The sequence below is a fragment of the Trichosurus vulpecula genome, chromosome 2 (genome assembly GCF_011100635.1).
Source record: "Trichosurus vulpecula isolate mTriVul1 chromosome 2, mTriVul1.pri, whole genome shotgun sequence".
Taxonomy (NCBI): Eukaryota; Metazoa; Chordata; class Mammalia; order Diprotodontia; family Phalangeridae; genus Trichosurus; species Trichosurus vulpecula.
The window spans coordinates 369,067,614-369,087,174 of NC_050574.1; the positions used below are offsets into that span (position 1 = coordinate 369,067,614).

Here is a 19,561-nt window from a genome sequence, read left to right on the forward strand (position 1 = left end):
TTGCTAGTACTGTGTTAACATTTTATCTTTCACAACATGTAATCTAGGCTTTTTACTCCAAAGAAATTATCTATGTTATGAACATTTTAAAAAGCTTTTTGGCAACAGTCAAGTATTAAAGGCTGATGACTGTAGTTGGTTAGAGGTTTCTAGTGACAAGGTGATTATTGGAATTGCAGCCTGGTTACCCCAGGTTACTCTACTTCAAGGGTAGAGAGGTTATATTTTTAAGCTCTTTCAGGAAGAAGGGAGGTACCAGAGAAAAAGGAAGATGAAGGAAAGAACTTATCAGGCTCACAGATGGGCAAATCACTTAAAAGCAATATAGTCAGTTTCATATGAACTGATTCACAGCAACACCATTGGAAATTGTGATGGATATGATGGCACCTTCTAAGAAATTGGTTAATGTGAAACCCAAGTCAAGTGGCACAAAACTCTACAGCATTAAAATACATCACTTACTATTTGAGGTTTGGAAAAAATGAACTTTTATCATCCTAGTAAATACTAAAAGATTGATTTGAAAACACTTTTGCCTTAATTCCTTAACAATTAATTTTGAGCTATAAGGGAACTTAGAGATGGTCACTATGACACAGAAGAAAGAGTATTGATACTGGAGTCCAAAAGACTTGGTTCAAATTATACCTTTGATGCTCACTACCTGTATGATCTTGGACAAGTCACTTAGCTTCCTTGAACCTCAACTGGGGCTCAGAGACCTGGAGAAGGTAACCAAGCCACCAAGGTCACACAGACAGGAAATAGAAAAGCCTGGTTTCAAATTCAGATGCTCTAATTCTAGCATGCTTTCCACTGCAACTGTACTCTAAAACTTTGCAAAAGTATATTTTGTTTCATACAATATTCATAATTAAAGAAGGAATTGGCTGGAATGACATCTCAAGTATCATTGAGAAGCCATATAAATTATGGTCCTGGGTAGGAGTATAAATGGACTATTGGGTCAGGTACCTTCTTGCCTATGAGGGAGAGTGGAGGAAGTAGCTGGTCTTAGATATGACTGTATCCTCCTATGAAAAAAAATTTCCTCCAGATTGAACAAAGCAGGGGAAAGCAATGTCGTGAACCAGATTGGAATCTGTGTGGACTGGTTTTGTTCTCTCCCTACTCAATTTTTTCCTGCTGTTGAATAGTCCAAAGCTAACTATGTATAGTATAAAGTCCTTGTTGTCTGGAACTCATGTAAATTATGCTCCTTACCTACAATGATATGATCTCACCTTGTTCTGTTATTCAGAAAGAACAGTCCAAAACAGAGACTTACTATGCCTTTCTCAGTGTATGAGGTCCTTCTGTCAACAAATATTTATTGAATGCCTATTGTCTATTATTCTCTTCTAACAAATATGAAGTGAAAAGGATCTAGGGCTTTAATTCCAGAGCTGAAATTAAAGTGATATAACTTAATGACAGATGATTTGATAACACTTTTGTTATATATCAGAAATAGAAGAAGGATCACAGGTGGTTTAGTCCAACCTATACTAGAACAGAAATCCCTAGCATGCAGTCATCCGGCTTGTCCTTGAAAACCTTCAGTAATGAAGAATTCATGGTTTTTTGTAGACAACTCTAATTGTGAGGAAGATGTCCTTATATTAAATCAAATGCTGTTTCTCTGCCATCTAACTATTATAGAACTGAGTGTTAGAAAAGACATTAAAATTCATCTTTTCCTGGCCCATAATTTTACAGATGAAAAAACTGAGACTTCAAGAGGTTAAGTTATTTTTTAAGGGCACATAGTTACTAAGTAGAAGAGCAAGAATTTGAATCCAAGAGTTCTTATTCCAAATCTAGAACAGTTTCCATCTCCCTATGTTGCTTCAACCCACTGTTCCCAGGTGTCCTAAGGGGCTAAGGAAAACAAATCTAATCTCTGTTACACATGACAATCTGTCCAAGACTTGAAGACAACTAGTATATTCCACCTAAGTCTTTCACATATGCCTAGATCACCTAAGATGATGTACCCATATGGAAGACACTGGAGTATGATGGCAAGTAAAGTGGCACTTTTTGTTGTCTTTTGTTCTGGAGTGCTTTTCAGCGCTATGGCAATCAAGTGCCTTTGAGTCTTGCCTTTGTTTCAATCAAGAGTCATTGATTGAATCCAGAGTCTTTGATGACCTGCTTAAGTCACCAGAAGGCTTAGATCACATGGGTTTGAGTCTCATGGTTGTGACGCCCTCTGACCCTGAAGAAGTGTAAATATACTCTGAGGTTAGCATTTAGTTTTGGGGGCTTACTAACAGGAAGAGAGTCCATGTAACTTGGCCAGATGAAACTCTCAATAGTAGTTGTTGCAGAGCCCCCCCTCCCCCAAACCCTGCCTTTGAAAACCCAGATGTTGGTGCTTATCTCTCTGATAACTATGTGTGTATGTATTTCTATGGACAGACAGAAGCTCTGTCTGCTGATTTGTGTTTATTTGCTCTGTTTATATAATTTCTGCTTGTAATTTCTGTTTATATTCTGTCTGAAGTTCAGGGTGCTGGCTTTTCCCCCTGAACTAAATGAATGATATATGTATGTTTAATTAAAATGAGATTGTAAACCCCTTAAAGTAGGTTTTCTTAGAAAAGCAGATCAAAGAAACCGTGCTAGTGATGGGGTTTAGACTGTGGGAAACCCCTTGAACCCCACCCTGAAACTTCCCACCAGATCTGGCTTTTCATGCCCAAATAGCCTAGCCTAGCCTTCCTTGTCTGGATTGCCTTTTGGCTGTTTCCTACCCTTGATGATTGTATCAAAATTTCTATACCCTAGCTCTGTTACCCTAGCCCTCTATTATCTGTCATCTTCAGGCAGCCTTCAGCTGTTTCACACCCTGGAGTCTGACCTCACCCCAGTCACCCCAGGCCACCCTAAACCCCTCCTCCCATCACTCTGGACTACCTAACCACCCTGGATCCCTCCCACAATCTTTCTGTGTATAAGCTCCATCTTGCCTCCACGAAGGCGCTCAGATTCAATCTAGCTCAGCTCAGATTAATCTGGCTGGCCGGCATTAGCATCATGGATGCTCAGGCTCCCTAAGATACTGCCCAATATGGTGAATCTGTAATAAACTTTGTTTTTCTTTTACTGAGAAGGCCTGAGTCAAATTTATTTGAGCAGGACCTGACATGTTGGTATTTTGGGGTCTCGAGTACCCCTCAACCCCAAGCCTTAACACTAGCAGCCGGGTGTTCTGGTGTTATTGGTCTTGTTGTTGGCCTTACACAGCCACAGTAGCAGCAAGTAGCATCGTTGTTGCACAGCGGATCTGCTTCCAGGAGTCTAGAAAACTGGTGTGCATGTGTAGACATACTACATTGACCTACCATATGGTTGGAAGCAGCATTTTCCCACTGGTTGCATAACCATAACTGTTCCCATTGATTGCATAATTGTCTTTGTCTTTAAAACTACTTAACAGCACTGAGTTATTTTTTTTTTGTGGCACTTGAGTCTGAAGGTGAAGGATTTTATCACTTACATCTAGTATGTCATGCTTCCCAACTTGTCTTTGTTATTAAGCCACCTTTATTTTGCTTTGCCCTTCCATTGATAAAACACTATTCTGAGGTGGCCAATTCTCCATTAAATTCTAGACTAATTGCCATTCCTATAACAGATGTTGACAGAAATCATGGGATTTAGTGTATAGAGCACTGGTTTTGTAATCGGAAGATATGACTTCTAGGTAGTAGTAGTGAGTACTTAGTTATAGGCAGCTAGATGCACTGGGCCTGCAGTCAGGAACTTTGCTGTTATTTAGTCATTTTTTAGTGGTGTCTGACTTTTTGTGACCCCGATTTGGGGTTTTCTTGGCAAAGATACTGGAGTGGTTTGCTATTTCCTTCTTCAGGTCATTTTACAGATGAGAAAACTGAGGCAAACAGGGTTAAGTGACTCACCCAGAGTTACACAGCTAGTATCTAAGGCCAGATTTAAACTTAGGAAAAGTTTAGTCCTCCTGACTCTAGGCCCAGCACTTTATACACTTTGTTACCTAGCTATCCCATATACCCCTAAAAGATTAGATAAAAGGAGAACATGTACGCACAAAAATATTTAAAGTAGCATTATTTTTTTTGTAGCAAAGAACTAGAAACAAAGAGTGCAGCCCTCTATTTGCTAAACAAACTGTGGTTTATATTATTGTTCCATAAGAAATTATGAAAGGAACAGATTTAGAGAAACCTGAGAAAGCTTATATGAATAGATACAGAGTGAACTGAGCAGAAACAGAAATATTTGTGTAATACCACAGTATGGTAAAGGAACTCTGACCAGTTCAATGACCCAGAAACATTCTGCCCAACTCTTGGTGGGAGGTGATGATGGGTTGTTGATTTAGGGTGAGATTTGTATTTACAGACGCAACCAAATGCAACACAAATTTACATGCTTTGACTATACTTATTTCTTATAAAAGAGGGCTTTTATTTGTAAGAGGTAGCTGTGGAGTGTGAGAAATGCGATTTTGGGGATCACTGGACTTCCTAGGCAGGGCCAAAGTCCTGAGGAAGAACCCTGTGATAATCCCTAAGGAAGGCTGTGCAGACCACAGGACTCCCCAAGGAAGACCAAGTGGTAGCTCCCCTTAATCGGTGGGGATCCCAGGGCCTCCTAGGGATTAGACCCTAAGGAGGACCCAAGTGATGGCCTCTTAGAACGGCAGTAAGATCACAAGGCTCCCAAGACAGGGCCAGAAGTCCCAAGTGATGTAGCCTGAGATGAGCTTCTGCTGCTCATTGTTTTCCTTTCCTTAACCTTAGGAAAATCCATGTGATTTGCCCATTCTCACCCAAAGAACTCAGGACTAGAGTGGGCAGAGGAAGGCATTTATTATGCTCCTCGGGGTGTAGTGCTCACTGGACCACTCACACTAATACAGCTGTAGGAGTGGGGGGGGGGGGGGGCGGGGATGGGCCTGGGTAACCATTCCCTCCACTCCTGCTAGAGTTATGGTTAGTTTACATTCTTTATTTTTTACATAGTTTTCCTAGGTTATACAGTTTATATAGGTAAGATAATAAAGATACAGAAGCAAAAGTGAAGTTAATTAGATTTTCCTTGTCTGAGTTTAGGATTAATCTACATTCTTAACCCCCTACGTTCCCTCTTTAACATATGCAAATTATGCAAATCAGTAGGTCTAGACTCTTGACCAAGACCAGACCCTAGATAAGCTTCAACTGGTTCAACCTGGTTCCCCTGACTGCCTTCTCAAAAAGCATGTGTACAAGCCTCTGACCTTCACCTGACCGACCTTGAGGCCTGGTTTCTGCTAAAGCTGGGATGGGGGAGGGGGGGAAGTACATCTTTAGTTCTGTGGAAACAAAACTCCTCCTCCCATTTCTTACAGGGGGAAAAGGGAAAGGAATCATGATGCAATAAAAGTGAAAAGAAGGATACATTTGAAAAATACACAGGGGAGCAGAAGGACAGTAAAAAAAAAAAAGAATTCAGAAAAGATGGTAATCTTCATGTGACCATTTTGAGTTCGATATATCAATCAACAAACATTTATTAAGTGCCTACTGCCCTAACATTGTGCTTGCTAAGCACCACAGATAGAAAAAGAGGCAAAAGACAGTTCCTGCCCTCAAGGAGTTTATAACCTAATGGGGGAGAAAACATGCAAAATAAATATATGCAAAGCAAGCTACATAAAGAATAAATAGGAGATAATTAACAGAGGGAAAGGACAAGAATTAAGAGAGGTTGGGAAAGACTTCCTTCCTTTAAAAGACAGGCTTTTAGTTGGAACTTAAAGGAAGCCAGGGAGGTCAGTAGGTGGAGTTGAGAAGGTAGAATGCCCCAGATGGCCGGTGAAAATGCCTGCAGCCAAGAGGTAGAAAGTCTTATTCATGGAACAGTCTGGAGGTTACTGTCACTGGTTTAAAGAGTACCGTATTTCCCCATGTATAAGATGCACCTTAATTTGGGGACCCGAAATTTGAAAAAAAAAATGTATTACATAAAGTTATTGAACTCAAGTTTTATTCATCATAAAATTCATACAACTCCTCATCATGGTCAAAACTCCCATCCATTAGCTTGTCCTCATCTGTGTTTGATGACAAATCACTGTCTTCATATATTGCCTCGTCCTCAGTTCCATCTATGGCATTTGAAAGGCCACACTACTTAAATGACTTGACAACGATCTTAATCTTGATATTATCCCAGGATCTTTTCACCCAGGTACAAACTTCTCCTATAGTTGGTTTCTTCACTCTTGCCTCTCTCTTCTGCCCTGGCGTTTTCAGTAGGGTTTCTTCTTCCCATAGCCGGTCTTGGATTGTTTTCTCAGTTGGAGAAGGACCAAATTTCCATTCAGCAGCATGATTTCCATTCACTTTTGCAAACTGGATCACTTTTAACTTGAGTTCAGCACTGTACAAAAATCTTTTCTGAGCCATTTCTGGGCAGAACGTGGCAAAACGTAACCTAATATACTGGCAAGAAATGCAAAACAATGAGCACAAAGACAACAAGTGCGAAAAAGTGGGAAATGCAAGTAAAAAAATTTACAACCACTGTATGAGACGCACCCAGTTTTTAGACCCCAAATTTTTCAGAAAAGGGTGTGTCTTATACACGGGGAAATATAGTACATGTTGGGAAGTAAGATTTAAGAAGACTGGAAGAGTAGGAGGGGGCTACATTATGAAGGAATTTGAATGCCAAACAGAAAATTTTGTATTCAGTCCTGTAGGCAATAGGGAGCTACTATAGTTTATTGATTAGAAGGATGATGTGATCTTACCAGCACTTTAGGAAAAATCCACTTTGGTGGCTGAATGGAAGACAAGAGTAAGGAAAGATTTGAGGAAGGCAGACCCACCAGTTGGCTATTACAATAGTCAAGGCATGAAGTGATGAGGACATGCGCTAGAGAAGTGTCAGTGTCAAAGAAGAGAAGGCTTTTTGAGAGATTTTGCAAAGGTGAAATGGAGAGGCCTTGGGAACAGATGGGATATGGGGATGGGGGGGGCAGGGATAGTGAGGAATCCAGGACAACTCCTAGGTTGTGAGTCTAAGGGACTGGGAAGCTGGTGTTGCCCTTATAATAATAGGTATAATATGTATGGGGGGGGGCGGTGCAGTTAGGGTCAAAGATAATGAGTCTTCTTGCATATATATTATTGCTACATGTAACAGATTCATGGTTTTATACATTATCTGGCCTTCTTGGTATCCGAAAATGTTCATTTTTATTGATAACTTTCTAGTCTATAATTTAAAACATGAAAAAAAAATTCTGAGAATGGGTTTTAGATTTCTGGATGACCAAAAATTAGAAATGACAGGCCACAGACAGAGTTAAGTGAACACAAGCATTAAACTGGAAAGGAAGAGGAGAAGATGGAGAAAATTAAATACTATACTATGCAGAGTAGGTATGATGGAGGAAGATGAATATCAGAAGAGATATCCTGATGCTAACAGGAGCCAAAATCGAAGAAAGGGGCCATGATAAAATCCATGGCCCCAGAATTCTAAATATGTAACAAACAAGGTGATCTAGACCTCCTAGTGAAAGTGACAAATTTGATCTTATGAGTATGGTGGGATATAGAGAAATTAGGCCCTTTCCTGATGCAAATGAAATAGGGAACATGATATACTGATGTGAGGAGATTCAGGAACCAGAGCGGGCAACACATGTATTTGGGTGAAGAACAATAGAGGCAAAAATAGGGGCAATATTGTTATCAGTCTATACCAGAGTATACTGTAGACCACCTGGACAGAAAGAAGAAATAGATAAAGACTTTAGGAAACAAATCCTAAGCCTGGAACAAGGAGAGTACGTGTGTGTGTGTGTGTGTGTGTGTATATCTATCTGCACATATGTACACACATATATGTATGTAAATATACCTATATATTAGTGTAAGGCACTTCAATTATTTGGACTGTATATGAAAATATGTCTCATTCTACATCTCTAGTCAATAGATAATAGTTAGAAAATATTTATTATCACCTCCTATGTGCCAGGCACTGGGGATACAAACAGAAAAAAAAAGTCCCTAACCTCAAGGAGCTTACAGTCTAATGGGAGAAGACAACACACAAAAAGAACTCTATCACCTTTCTGTCACAAGGTGGGAAGCGTGCTTCATTAATAGCCTTTTGGAGTTATGGTTGTTCATTGCACTGATCAGAATTTTTATGTCTTTCAAAGTCGTTTTCCATTACAATGTTGTAGTCATTGTGGTCCTGCATCCTTGATTCTGAATCAGTTAATATAAATTTTACCACATTTCTCTGAATCCATCCCTTTTATCATTTCTTAGAGCACAATAACAGTCACTACATTCATATACAATTGTTGTTGTTCAGTTGTTAAAGTTGTGTCTGACTCTTCATGACCCCATTTGGGGTTTTCTGGGCTGAGATATTATAGTGGTTTGCCATATTATCTATTGTTCCTACAATTTGTTCATTGATTAATTCTTCAGTTTCCACTTAAGTTTGAATATCTTATTCAAAAGCCCTTTATTGATTATAATTTTAATTGTAATTATATTAGTAAGGAATATATTTAAGATTTCTGTATTTATGAAATATTTATGTCCTACTAAATGGTCAATTTTTATAAAGTTGGCATGTACATATGAGATCTATATCTATATATCTAAAGATAGAGATATACTTACTTTTTATTTCCATTCACTGATCTCCAGAGATCTATTATATTTAATTTTTCTAAAGTTTTATTTTGGTCCTGAACTTTTTTTTGTTTATATTTTTGTTAGACTTGTCTAGCTCTGAAAGAGCTGCAGTGAGGTCCCCACTATTATAGTGTTGCTAACAATGTGTGTGGAGAGAAGTTGCAAGTATCAACTTATAAAAATCTACCGACATATTCCTGACCAGTGCCAAATTAGATGCTGCTTTCTAGAGATAACCAGCAACACTAGCCAAATATGAATTCAGCATACTTAACTGGACAGGGAAGACCAATGTGGATGTAGATGCTCTGTCTTGGAAGCCATTTGGCACTTTTATTGTAATATTTAAAGGAGGAGTGGAGACCATGTATGACTGGGCTACAAGCAAATGACAGCTGAAAGCTATGACTCCCATCAGACAGCATGTCAGCATTGTATATGAATCTCATTTCACTGGACCAACTCTCTTTGCTTCAGTTGTCTGTGGTTGACTGGCAGGGAGAGCAGATGGTTGATGGAAGACCATGAGAAATGTTACAAGCCAAGAAGGGAGTGGTTCCAAAGGAATGGAACTTTGGGCCCTAGAATGCATCTTGCTATTTAGACAATGGCAATAGTCGTAACAGTTTCCAGGAAAAAAAAGTTGCAAAGAGTATTCTAATGAGCAGTCACTGATCCCACACATGATGTCAGGAAGCTGTTGCTGCTACTTAGTCTGGCACATACTAGTCACTTAATAAATAATAGTTGATTGATTTTGTTCTATGGCTATGATATCTTTACATGAAGACTTTGGATTTACATGTCAAGAGAGAACATTAGACCTTGCAAGAAACAGATTTTAATGGCTCAAGGTGCCTACAGATGTCAACAAGAAGTGTGAAACATGTGTCCCTTACGTACAAAGAAAAGTACTACCAAAGAATGCTGCCGATTGATAGAACATAAATACTGGCAAACATTGAGAACTTGGCCTCCTTGACTTCCTATTTCCAGAAGATGATATTAAGAACATAAGCCACATATTCATGGTGTCTGACCATTTCACAAAGTATCCAGAGGCATATGCAACCAGGAGCCAGAAAGTTTCAGAGATTGCTAAAGGGTTGTGGGGAAATTATTTTTCAATTTTTGGCCTTTCTTCCTGGATCCCTTTGGACCATGGTAGAAACTTTGAGAGCACGTTGTTCAAAGAAATTTTAGCTTTGTCTGACATCAAGATGTCTAGGATCATACCTTACTTACCTTCAGGGGGACCTGCTGCCTCCTTGTTTCATCTGCATGCTTTCAAACATGTTAGGGATACTGTGGAGTCAATGTGTGGCTTTCCTAGTGCACAATGCAATTCCACCAGTAATGATACCGTTGGATTTAAACATTACCTGCCAATGTTTAGGTCTGAGCCCATGGCTAACCATTGATTTGTGGTTTTGTATACTCTACTCACAGAGAGACTGGAGATACTTCCAGCTAGTACATATCTTGATTGAAAGAAAAGATAAGAGAAACTTAACACCCAGCTACAAATTTAGCTCAAAAGAGCATTGACACACAAATGTCAGTATGATGCCTCAGTTTGTGGTCAAGACTTTCAACAAGGGAATGATTTTGTTGAGAAATCTTTGTGTTCATGGGACATACTTATTAGAAGATCATTTAAAAACTACTATACTCTACCTAGTTGGGGAGACACCATCAACTTGCTTCCTTACAAATAGTCATAGAGGTTGTTGGGGTTCTTTTAAAGACTATTCATTTGCAATAACTTATTGTCCGTAGGTGAGCTAACTAACCTCCCTGATGAGCAGGTGGGGACTATTGGACACTAGACTTGGTGCCTTTAAGCAAAAGAGTCTTCCAGTTATGCAAAGATGGTCTCAGGGCAGCTAAATAGTGCAGTGGATAGAGGACTTGAGTTCACATCTGACCTCAGACATGACACTTACTAGCTGTGTGACCCTGGGCAAGTCACTTAACCTGAATTGCCTTGTTTCCCACCCCTTCCCCCTGCCCCCCCAAAAGATGCTCTGACCCAGACGATTGCTCAGAAAGAGATATTTCAAGTGAAGACTGTATTGTAACATAATAATCTGTTCAAAAAAGGGAAGACTAAACCCAGGCACAATACTTTGTCTGCCTAGAACTTCAGCTGTAAAGGATCATAAACTAATGAATGACTCAGAACATAGCAACATGGCTAACTCACCTTGGCCCTTTTCAGGTTCAGGTATAGGAATAAAGGCCAATAGTTTTCATAAAGAAGATGACCAGACAATGTGAGCTAGTTTACATAGGTCAGCTGTGTCTATTGTATCTTTGATAAGGCAAACATGAAATTATAGGCAAAAATGACGAAATGGTTATGATGTTCGTTTTTACTCATGTGATGTGTGCCTTGCATATAACTGCATATGTTCATTGATAAATGTGTTAATTACTTATTATTTTCTTATTCATCTTTATTTGATTTTGTGATAGCATTATACATGTACTTTTAACGATGCATAGTTTCATTACTGGTCTATTTCTATATACATTGCTGTTTTTAGCTACTTTTTCCACAGGTCTACTGATATAACTGCTTTACCTTTGTTGTGAACATTTTCCTGTGTACTTTGGATATACATGTACCTCTATGACATATGCTTGTAACAAATCCTGTGTGTAACTTAGACCTTTAGTCATAGAAGCTACCTGTCAAATGAAGGTTTACACTCTTATTTCTATTGCACGTATTGTTGGCATATGGGATTCTGGGTCAATTATCCATGTTCTCTTGAGGGCTGATATTTATTTGGTTCAACAATGTATAATTCCACACGCCAAGTGCATTGCAGCTGATTTTGCAATTTATGATCCCATGGCAGGTCACTGGAGACAACATTCACTGGAAGAGAGAGGATTCTGGTATCTTCACTACTGACTCTGGGAACCACAAAACTGTGGTTATGTTTGAAAAGACAATTTCTTTTTCCTCTCATGTGAATGCAAGGAGAGAGCAGAACTCCTGTGGGGGTTGAGGTGGGATATTAATTCAAGATAGGGCAGGAACTCTCAGTAACTGCATAAATGGGAGAGAGAGGCCAGAAGAGAAGCACCATGGCTACCATTGCTACTATAATTACTGCTATGTCTGAAAACTTGAAGGAGAGAGATTGTATTTTCCTTGCTGCTCAGAACAGTAATGGTGAAACTCTTACTTCCCCATTTCATACATTGTGCTGATTTTTCTCCAAGAGCCTCCCACCTACTGACCTGATGGGGTGATGGGACCTGGACCCTGAATTTTCCCATACAGTTTCAGCTGCCCAGATCACTGGTTTCTCCCTTAAGGCATATGGCCCACCCCAGCCCACCTTGATTACTTAATTAGTTTACTTGGTACTTCTTAATCCCATTTAGAGCCTTTCACTGTTGTGCCTGGGCCCCCAGGCTATTTACCACTCCTTAATCCCATCCAAACCTTCTCACAGTCTCCTTTGTTTAAAAGTATCAGTCACATCCTTATCAAATTTGCAGACTCACTCCGAACTCTGCCCCCTCCTATTGGCTATACAATAGCAGGTTCACTTAGATTCTAACCTGCTTCTATTGGTGTCACAAATAAACCTCAATACTTGACTGAAAGAAGGCTTGAGTGGTCGAATTCTTTCTAGGCAGACCTCCCCTGTACCCTTGCATTTTGGGATTCCCAGCCCCCCAAACCACAACACACCCACCCACCCTCCCTTCTTTCCTTCTTTTCTTCCTTCCTTCCTTCCTTTTGTCTCTCTCTTCCTTTCTCTTTCTGAATTGGCCAAGTGTTCTCAAAAAGAAACCAGTTTCTCTGAGATACTATTTAATACATATGCATTTGTCTTGGAGGAAATTAAAAGAAGTAGCAGAATGACAGGCTATGATCATCCTGAAGATATACAGGGAGAAAAGGAAACTCTTTCCAATTCACTAGTGCTTTCCCATGCCTTGAAGTTGGGGCTCAAGTGAATAAAGAGATATTACTTGTATGTGATATTATAGCTCTCCCAAAGGAGAAAAAAGGATTAAACCACATTAGTCTGGATTGTCATGGATCCCCTTGGGCAAAGAATTAGCTAAATCAAGGTGGTAAAGTGATGGAAACTTAGTAAGCAGAAACTTTCTAAATTGACTAAGGTGGTTGGAATCAGCTGATGACCATCTCCATTGTTCTAGTTTTTGAGACAGGTTAAAGGAAACTCTTTTCATGAGAGGTGGAGTGAAGGCATTAACTAAAGGAAAGTCACACCCATGATAATGCCTTATGGGAGGCACAAGAAAGGAATGTCTCCACCTACAAATGGTGGGAAGCATCCAAGAGAGAGTAGTTAGCTTTCAAACAAATGCAACTCTCAACCACTATTAGATATTTATGGCATGATATAGCTTAGGAATAAAGAGATAGATAAGGAAATTAGACTTTCTTGCCTGTTCTCCTTTGTGTGAAGTGACAGGCTAGTGGCTTTCCGCAGAAAGTTTACAAAAAGTTTTACAAGTGTTTCAAAGAGCAGGGGGTAGAAGCTTAAGTACTAGATACTTAACAATTTTTTCACAAAGATATCTGGTTTCCAAAACCCCTTTGCCATGCACCTGTAGTGTACTTATCTCTCTATAGGTCCTCTAATCATCTTACCAATCGTTATACCTCAGATCTAGCATGACAGGTACGACAGGCCCAAGGGTAAAAAATTTCATTTTAAGCCTTCAGTTCAAAATGAAGAGTGAAAAACAAATTGTTTAACTGAACTTTTGTTCATATTAATATTCCTTTCCTTTAGATGTTCTTAGTTCTTAGTTCCCTTATTAAATTAAATTCCTCAAGGCCAATGGTGGTATGTGTGTGGGGAGTTTTTGATGAATTTAATGAAATTATTAAATTTAATTAAAGTTTTTAATAATCCTAGCAATATAGTAATCTAGTCAAGCTTCTATCTAGGTAGACCCTGTAAGCAAAATAAAGGTATATTTCTAGATTACTTTGTAATAGAGGGTGCATGTTCATATTTGCCTTTCTTGGTGGATTAACGGAGCATGCAGATATTCTATGTTTGGTTTCAATCACTACATGGAACCTTAGGGAGCCAGTTTCCAGCTATGCATGACTGAGGGACTTATATTGTGTGGTACCAAAGTCTTCTAATTAGTTACAGAGCAGAAAGAACTGATGACTAAGGAGTTCCTGAGTTAGAACTGAGTGGGCATACAGAAGGGATGGATTATGCACCACTCTCTTTCATTTGTGCATGCAAGGAGGTAGGACTACTTTGAGTTTCCTAAGAGCTGGGTGAGAGAAAGACAGCTTCCAGGTCTCTCCCCTGGCCATGGCAGCTAGGAATGGCTGTCTCTGTCTCTTTGTGCCTACTCTTTACTGATTTCTGAATGAGATAAAGAGATACCACCAGAGATCCCATTAGCAGTTGGAGCTGAATGGTAGCAATAGCAATGTCCACAGGAGGCACTAGCGCTGTGGTGGATGTTATAAGGCACAGATTCTGGGAGCTGGCTAGAGTGGCCTGCCTACAGTGGAGGGTCCAACTTCATGAAGATTCTATGAAGGAAGAAAAGAAAAACCAACTCATCTAGTGCCATGTGATTTGGATAAATGTACCTCATTACCACCGTACTTGAAGCTTGAGGCACTTTTCTCATAGCATACAATGGGAAAAATCTCTCACTTAGTTAGCCCCACCTGGGGCCCCACCTTAGTTAACAATTCACACCCACATAGGTTTAACACCTAATAGGGGTTTGGGCCTGGAGCTTAGCACCTAGTAAGACTCAATCAAAGACACTTAATTAATCATTTTAAAACAGTAAGAAAGTCCCAACTTAATTGATGTTACAACAAGTCTACGGGGTCCCAAAGACTTGCCTCAGCAACAACTAATACCAATATTTTAAAAAAGCACTTGTTACTTCCAATTTTATTTTACATTCTACGCTCTTGTTTTCCATTGCCTAAAGTGAGGACGTCTAATTCCTAGGAGCTTAAAAAAATGCCTAGAATTTCCACCAAGGATTGACACAAAGAAAACAAAGTCAAATGGAAACTATTGTTACCTTTCTATGTTAGATTTAAATCATTGTTGGAAATGAACCTAGTTAATGTGAGCCATTTTTTTTATTTAGATTTTATTTTTATTTAGAAAAAAAGTCTCATGAAAGCATATCTGATTTTAGAAGGGGCAGACACATGTAAAACAAAAGTTCTTTACTCAATGATTAGAGCTTATCCTACGTGTCTGTTTGTGTGTGTGCTGTTGTGTGTTTGTTCTTCATTCTCAAAGAGGACCATGACATCAGGGAAATGATGACATGACTTGCAGTTGGCTTTGATTTGAGTGAGGGAGGGCTGTGCAAAGTCACCAGCCTCACTTTCTCCTCCAGAGCCATATGGGTCCAGCGGCCTGATATTCACTAGGATGACTGGAGATGGCCCAGGATGCATCAGGAAACCCTGGTCCTTCCAGGCTAAGGTCTTTTCAGGTTCTCACTTTGAGTGAGGTAATGATCGTTCAGCACAAACAAATGTAAAATGTGCCTTGTGAATTACAGATGCTCATGTTGGTACTGTTGCCAATTTTGGGAACCTGGGCAGGTGAAATAACTGATATGGGTCTTAAATTCTTTTCCTATGCGGCAAATATGGGCACAAACTACTTTCCTTTCTACAGGCAGTGAAAAGATGTTTTGTGGGTTCTACTTGTTGCTAAAGGAGACATTTTTTAAGCAATAAGGGAAAAAAGCAATTTTGTAAAAGTAAATTTTCTTTAAGAGATTTATATAAGCTCATGGATTATTATAGAGGACCCTAGATTCTACTTTGCTGCCCCATGTAAACTGCCACATTGGTTGATTCATAGTTTCCTGGGTGGGTCCATTTTAGGTTGCTGTGGTAGGTATGGCTCTAATGCCAGCACGCTTAGTTCAAGATCAATTTGGGGACAAAATGGGGTAATCATAATTCATCAAACATTTAACAAAGTAGTTTTACTTCAGCCAAACACAGCAAGGGTGTACAGCAAAGATACCATGGCTCTTATCTTCACTTTTGGTAAATGCATTTCCCATACCTTCTCAAGGAAATTTTCTTGTCTCGGTTCAGGCTCTGGAAACCCCCTTGAACTCTCCTTGAATCATCCCACTTGATTTGGCATTTGCCTGAGGTGACAATCCCTGCCACTGGCCTTTCATTGTCTCTATGCCTAATTCTCTGTTACCTTTAACCTAGAGCAGGTCTTATTGTCTGTTATCTCTGGATTGCCTCTGGCTACTTCCCCACCCTTGATCCTATCAAAACCCCATTCTTTTGGTTCCTGGCCTCCGACCTCTAGTCAACCCAGCCTTCTGACCACTCCCATCAAGATCCTCCCTAGACCCCTCCTCCAATCACCTCCAGACTACTTGGCCAACTCTAGGTCCCTCCCACAGCCTTCCTGTATATAAGATCCATTTTGTTCCTCGAAGGCAGTTGAGGAGGGGAGTGAGGGGCTTGAACTCTCTGTTGAACCCACTGGGGCAGCGGCGGCGGCGGCGGCGGCGGCGGCGGCGGCGGCAGCAGCGGCAGCAGCAGCAGCAGCAGCATAGAAGAGAAGGCGGCCACATCTACCCATTTAATCTGAGAAAATGGAGACTGAGCAGCCAGAAGAAACCTTCTCCGATACTGAAACCAATGGTGAATCTGGTAAGAGGCCTGCTGAAGATATGGAGGGGGAGGGAGCCTTTAAAAGACCTAGAAACACTGACAAGATAGTTAAACTGCGCATTTTGCTTCGAAACAAGCATGCTGGAGCAGTGATTGGTAAGGGAGGCAAAAATATCAAAGCGCTTCGTACAGACTACAATGCCAGTGTTTCAGTCCCAGACAGCTGTGGCCCCGAGCGCATATTGAGTATCAGTGCAGATGTTGAAACAATTGGAGAAATTCTGAAGAAAATCATCTCTACCTTGGAAGAGGACCTGCAGTTGACATCACCCACGGCAACAAGCCAGCTCCCCCTCGAATCTGATGCTATGGAATGCTTAAATTACGGACACTATGAAGGAAGTGACTTTGACTGTGAGTTAAGACTGTTGATTCACCAGAGTCTGGCAGGAGGAATTATTGGGGTCAAAGGTGCTACAATCAAAGAACTTCGAGAGAACACTCAGACAACTATCAAGCTTTTCCATGAATGCTGTCCTCATTCCACAGATAGAGTTGTTCTTATCCGAGGAAAGCCTGATAGGGTTGTAGAGTGCATAAGGATCATTCTGGATCTTATATCTGAGTCTCCCATCAAAGGATGTGCACAACCGTATGATCCCAATTTCTATGATGAAACCTATGACTATGGTGGTTTCACAATGATGTTTGATCGTGGAGGACGTCCTGTAGGATTTCCAATGTGGGGAAGAGGAGGCTTTGATAGAATGCCTCTAGGTCATCACGGGCATCCTATGCTCCCATCTAGAAGAGATTATGATGACATGAGCCCTTGCAGAGGAGCCCCACCACTTCCTCCTGGACGTAGTGGCAGGAGCAGTAGCAGAGCTAGAGATCTTACTCTTCCTCCACCATCACCACCTGGAGGAGATCTTATGGCTTATGACAGAAGAGGAAGACCTGGTGACCATTATGATGGCATGGTTGGTTTTAGTGCTGATGAGACTTGGGACTCTGCAATAGATACATGGAGTCCTTCTGAATGGCAGGTGGCTTATGAAGCACAGGTTGAGTACCATGAGTTTAGGGGTGGTTCTGGATATGATTATTCATATGATTATTATGTAGGGGACTGTGGCTCATACAATGACCTTGGTGGACCCATTATTACAACACAAGTAACTATTCACAAAGATTTGGCTGGATCTATTATTGGCAAAGGTGGTCAGCGAATCAAACAAATACGTCATGAATCTGGAGCATCAATCAAAATTGATGAGACTTTGGAAGGATCTGAGGATCGAATTATTACTATTAGAGGAACACAGGACCAGATACGGAATGCACAGTATTTACTGCGAAACAGTGTGAAGCAGTATGCAGATGTTGAAGGATTCTAATGCAAGATATTTTTTCTTTTTTATAGTGTGAGGCAGTATTCTGGAAAGTTTTTCTAAGGCTAGTGAAGAACTGAAGGAGTCCTGCATCTTTTTTTTTATCTGCTTCTGTTTAAAAAGCCAACATTCCTCTGTTTCATAGGTGTTGTGCATTTGAGGTGTAGTGAAATCTTTGCTGTTTACCAGATGTAATGTTTTAGTTCTTGGGGGGTGAGGTGTGAAGGCACACAAAACTAACATTGAAACTTTGAAACAGCAGCTGAGAGTGAATTTTGTGTTCGTTGTTAGTGGTAAAAAATGATAATTTTTTTCTCCTCTTGTAACTATTGTGAATGCCTTGCTTTGTGGTCACTGTAATTTTTTTTTGGGGGGGGGGTGGGACGGGGGAGAAAGAGTATCCAAGTGTCCTTGGCATCCATTCAGAGCAGTGTGCAGAATGTAATGCTCTTTTGTAAGAAATGTTTCATGATTTTTAAAATAAATTTAGTGAACCAAAAAAAAAATTTCATCTTGTTTCCATAAAAGTGCTCAGATTCAATCTGGCTTCTTACATTAGTGATACAAATATTCAGATTCCTTAAGTCTGGCCAGTATGGCGGATCTTTAACAAAACTTGTTTTCCTTTGGCTGAAAGAAGGCTTGGGTCAAATTCATTTGGGCAGGGCCGCCGTGTTGCTATTTCAGGGTCTCAGTACCCCTAAACCTCAACACTCTGATCAGCAGGTTTACAGGATAGGGTAACTAGTGTGGTCTCAGGCAACTAGTTGAGAAGGCCATACTCTGCATGACTGGGGATTTTTTTTGCCCATAGAGCAGAAAACTTCACCAAGAAAGCTGAAAGCTGAAGAAGTGTGTGTGGGGGGTGGGGTGGGTATGGTCAATGTTCATGAGGCAGAAAGGCACTCATTTTGATAGATAAAGAAACATTCTGCATATTGAAATTTTGTAAAGATAGATTCTAAATTCCGAAAAAGTGGTGGATGCAGAGCTTCTGGAAAAATCAGGGTGGCATACTGTAGTGGAAAGAGCACCCACTGGACATTGGACTGAATCCTCGGTTTAGCAGTCTGCTGAGATAGTTTTTACAGGGGTGTGGCTACTGTGCATGCTACAACTTCTTCGGAGGCACAGGCCAGGAAGGCAGCTGAAAGCAGGTGCTGTGAAGTGCCTAGAGTTTGGTCAGACATGCAAGTTGCTAAAGCCATCTACTGAATCTCATGCCAACACCAGTGGTCTTGACTTTTGTCCTTCCACTGGACTTCAAGGACTCTGCAGGAGTGAGGCTGATGACTTTGTGTAACCTTGCCTCACTTAAATCCAATTCACCCATGAGTCAAGACATCACCCTGTGATGTCACTGGTCCTCTTCAAAAATGAAGGATGAACAAGTTGGCCAAATCACAGAGTCCTCATTTGTAAAATGAAGACTTTGCATTACATGATCTCTCAGGTTTCTTCTTGTTTTACCTTCTATGATCCATGAAGTCAAAGCCTGAATCTAGAATAGTTCATTGCTAATGAAGTGTCCACATTGAAAAATTTCTGATTTTAATTTTTTTTTGCCCCTGAGTTTTCATTTAATCTGTTTAAAGTTGTTTTTCGAAAAGCATATCAGTAACTATTCTGCAACTAGAAGTGGCTGGTGCCCTGAGAGTTTAAGGGACTCCCCTAAGGTCACTCATGCAGTTTGCATCTACGGCAGGAAGAGACCAAGAAACCTCATCACTCCGCAAGATCCAATGGGAGCCTCTGTGTTCTACCTCAGGCCTGTCTAACCTTAGGTTTTTATTGAAACAGTA

General features: G+C 40.3%; 1 protein-coding gene across 2 annotated transcripts; it reads left to right on the forward strand.

The window, feature by feature from the left end:
• Positions 1-16,330: 16,330 nt before the first annotated feature.
• Positions 16,331-17,822, forward strand: LOC118839288 (heterogeneous nuclear ribonucleoprotein K-like). 2 transcript variants are annotated; one of them, XM_036746747.1, is made up of 2 exons: positions 16,331-17,737; positions 17,798-17,822. In XM_036746747.1, the coding sequence occupies exons 1-2, from the start codon at positions 16,347-16,349 to the stop codon at positions 17,820-17,822; spliced, it is 1,416 nt and encodes a 471-aa protein (XP_036602642.1). In that variant the 5' UTR covers positions 16,331-16,346. The 2 variants fall into 2 exon arrangements, with proteins under 2 accessions (XP_036602642.1, XP_036602641.1); XM_036746746.1 differs by having other exon boundaries at positions 16,331-17,822.
• Positions 17,823-19,561: the final 1,739 nt, after the last annotated feature.

Excerpts from the sequence above, each read along its gene's own strand:
- LOC118839288 (XM_036746746.1), top strand. The coding sequence starts at position 16,347 with ATGGAGACTGAGCAGCCAGAAGAAACCTTCTCCGATACTGAAACCAAT.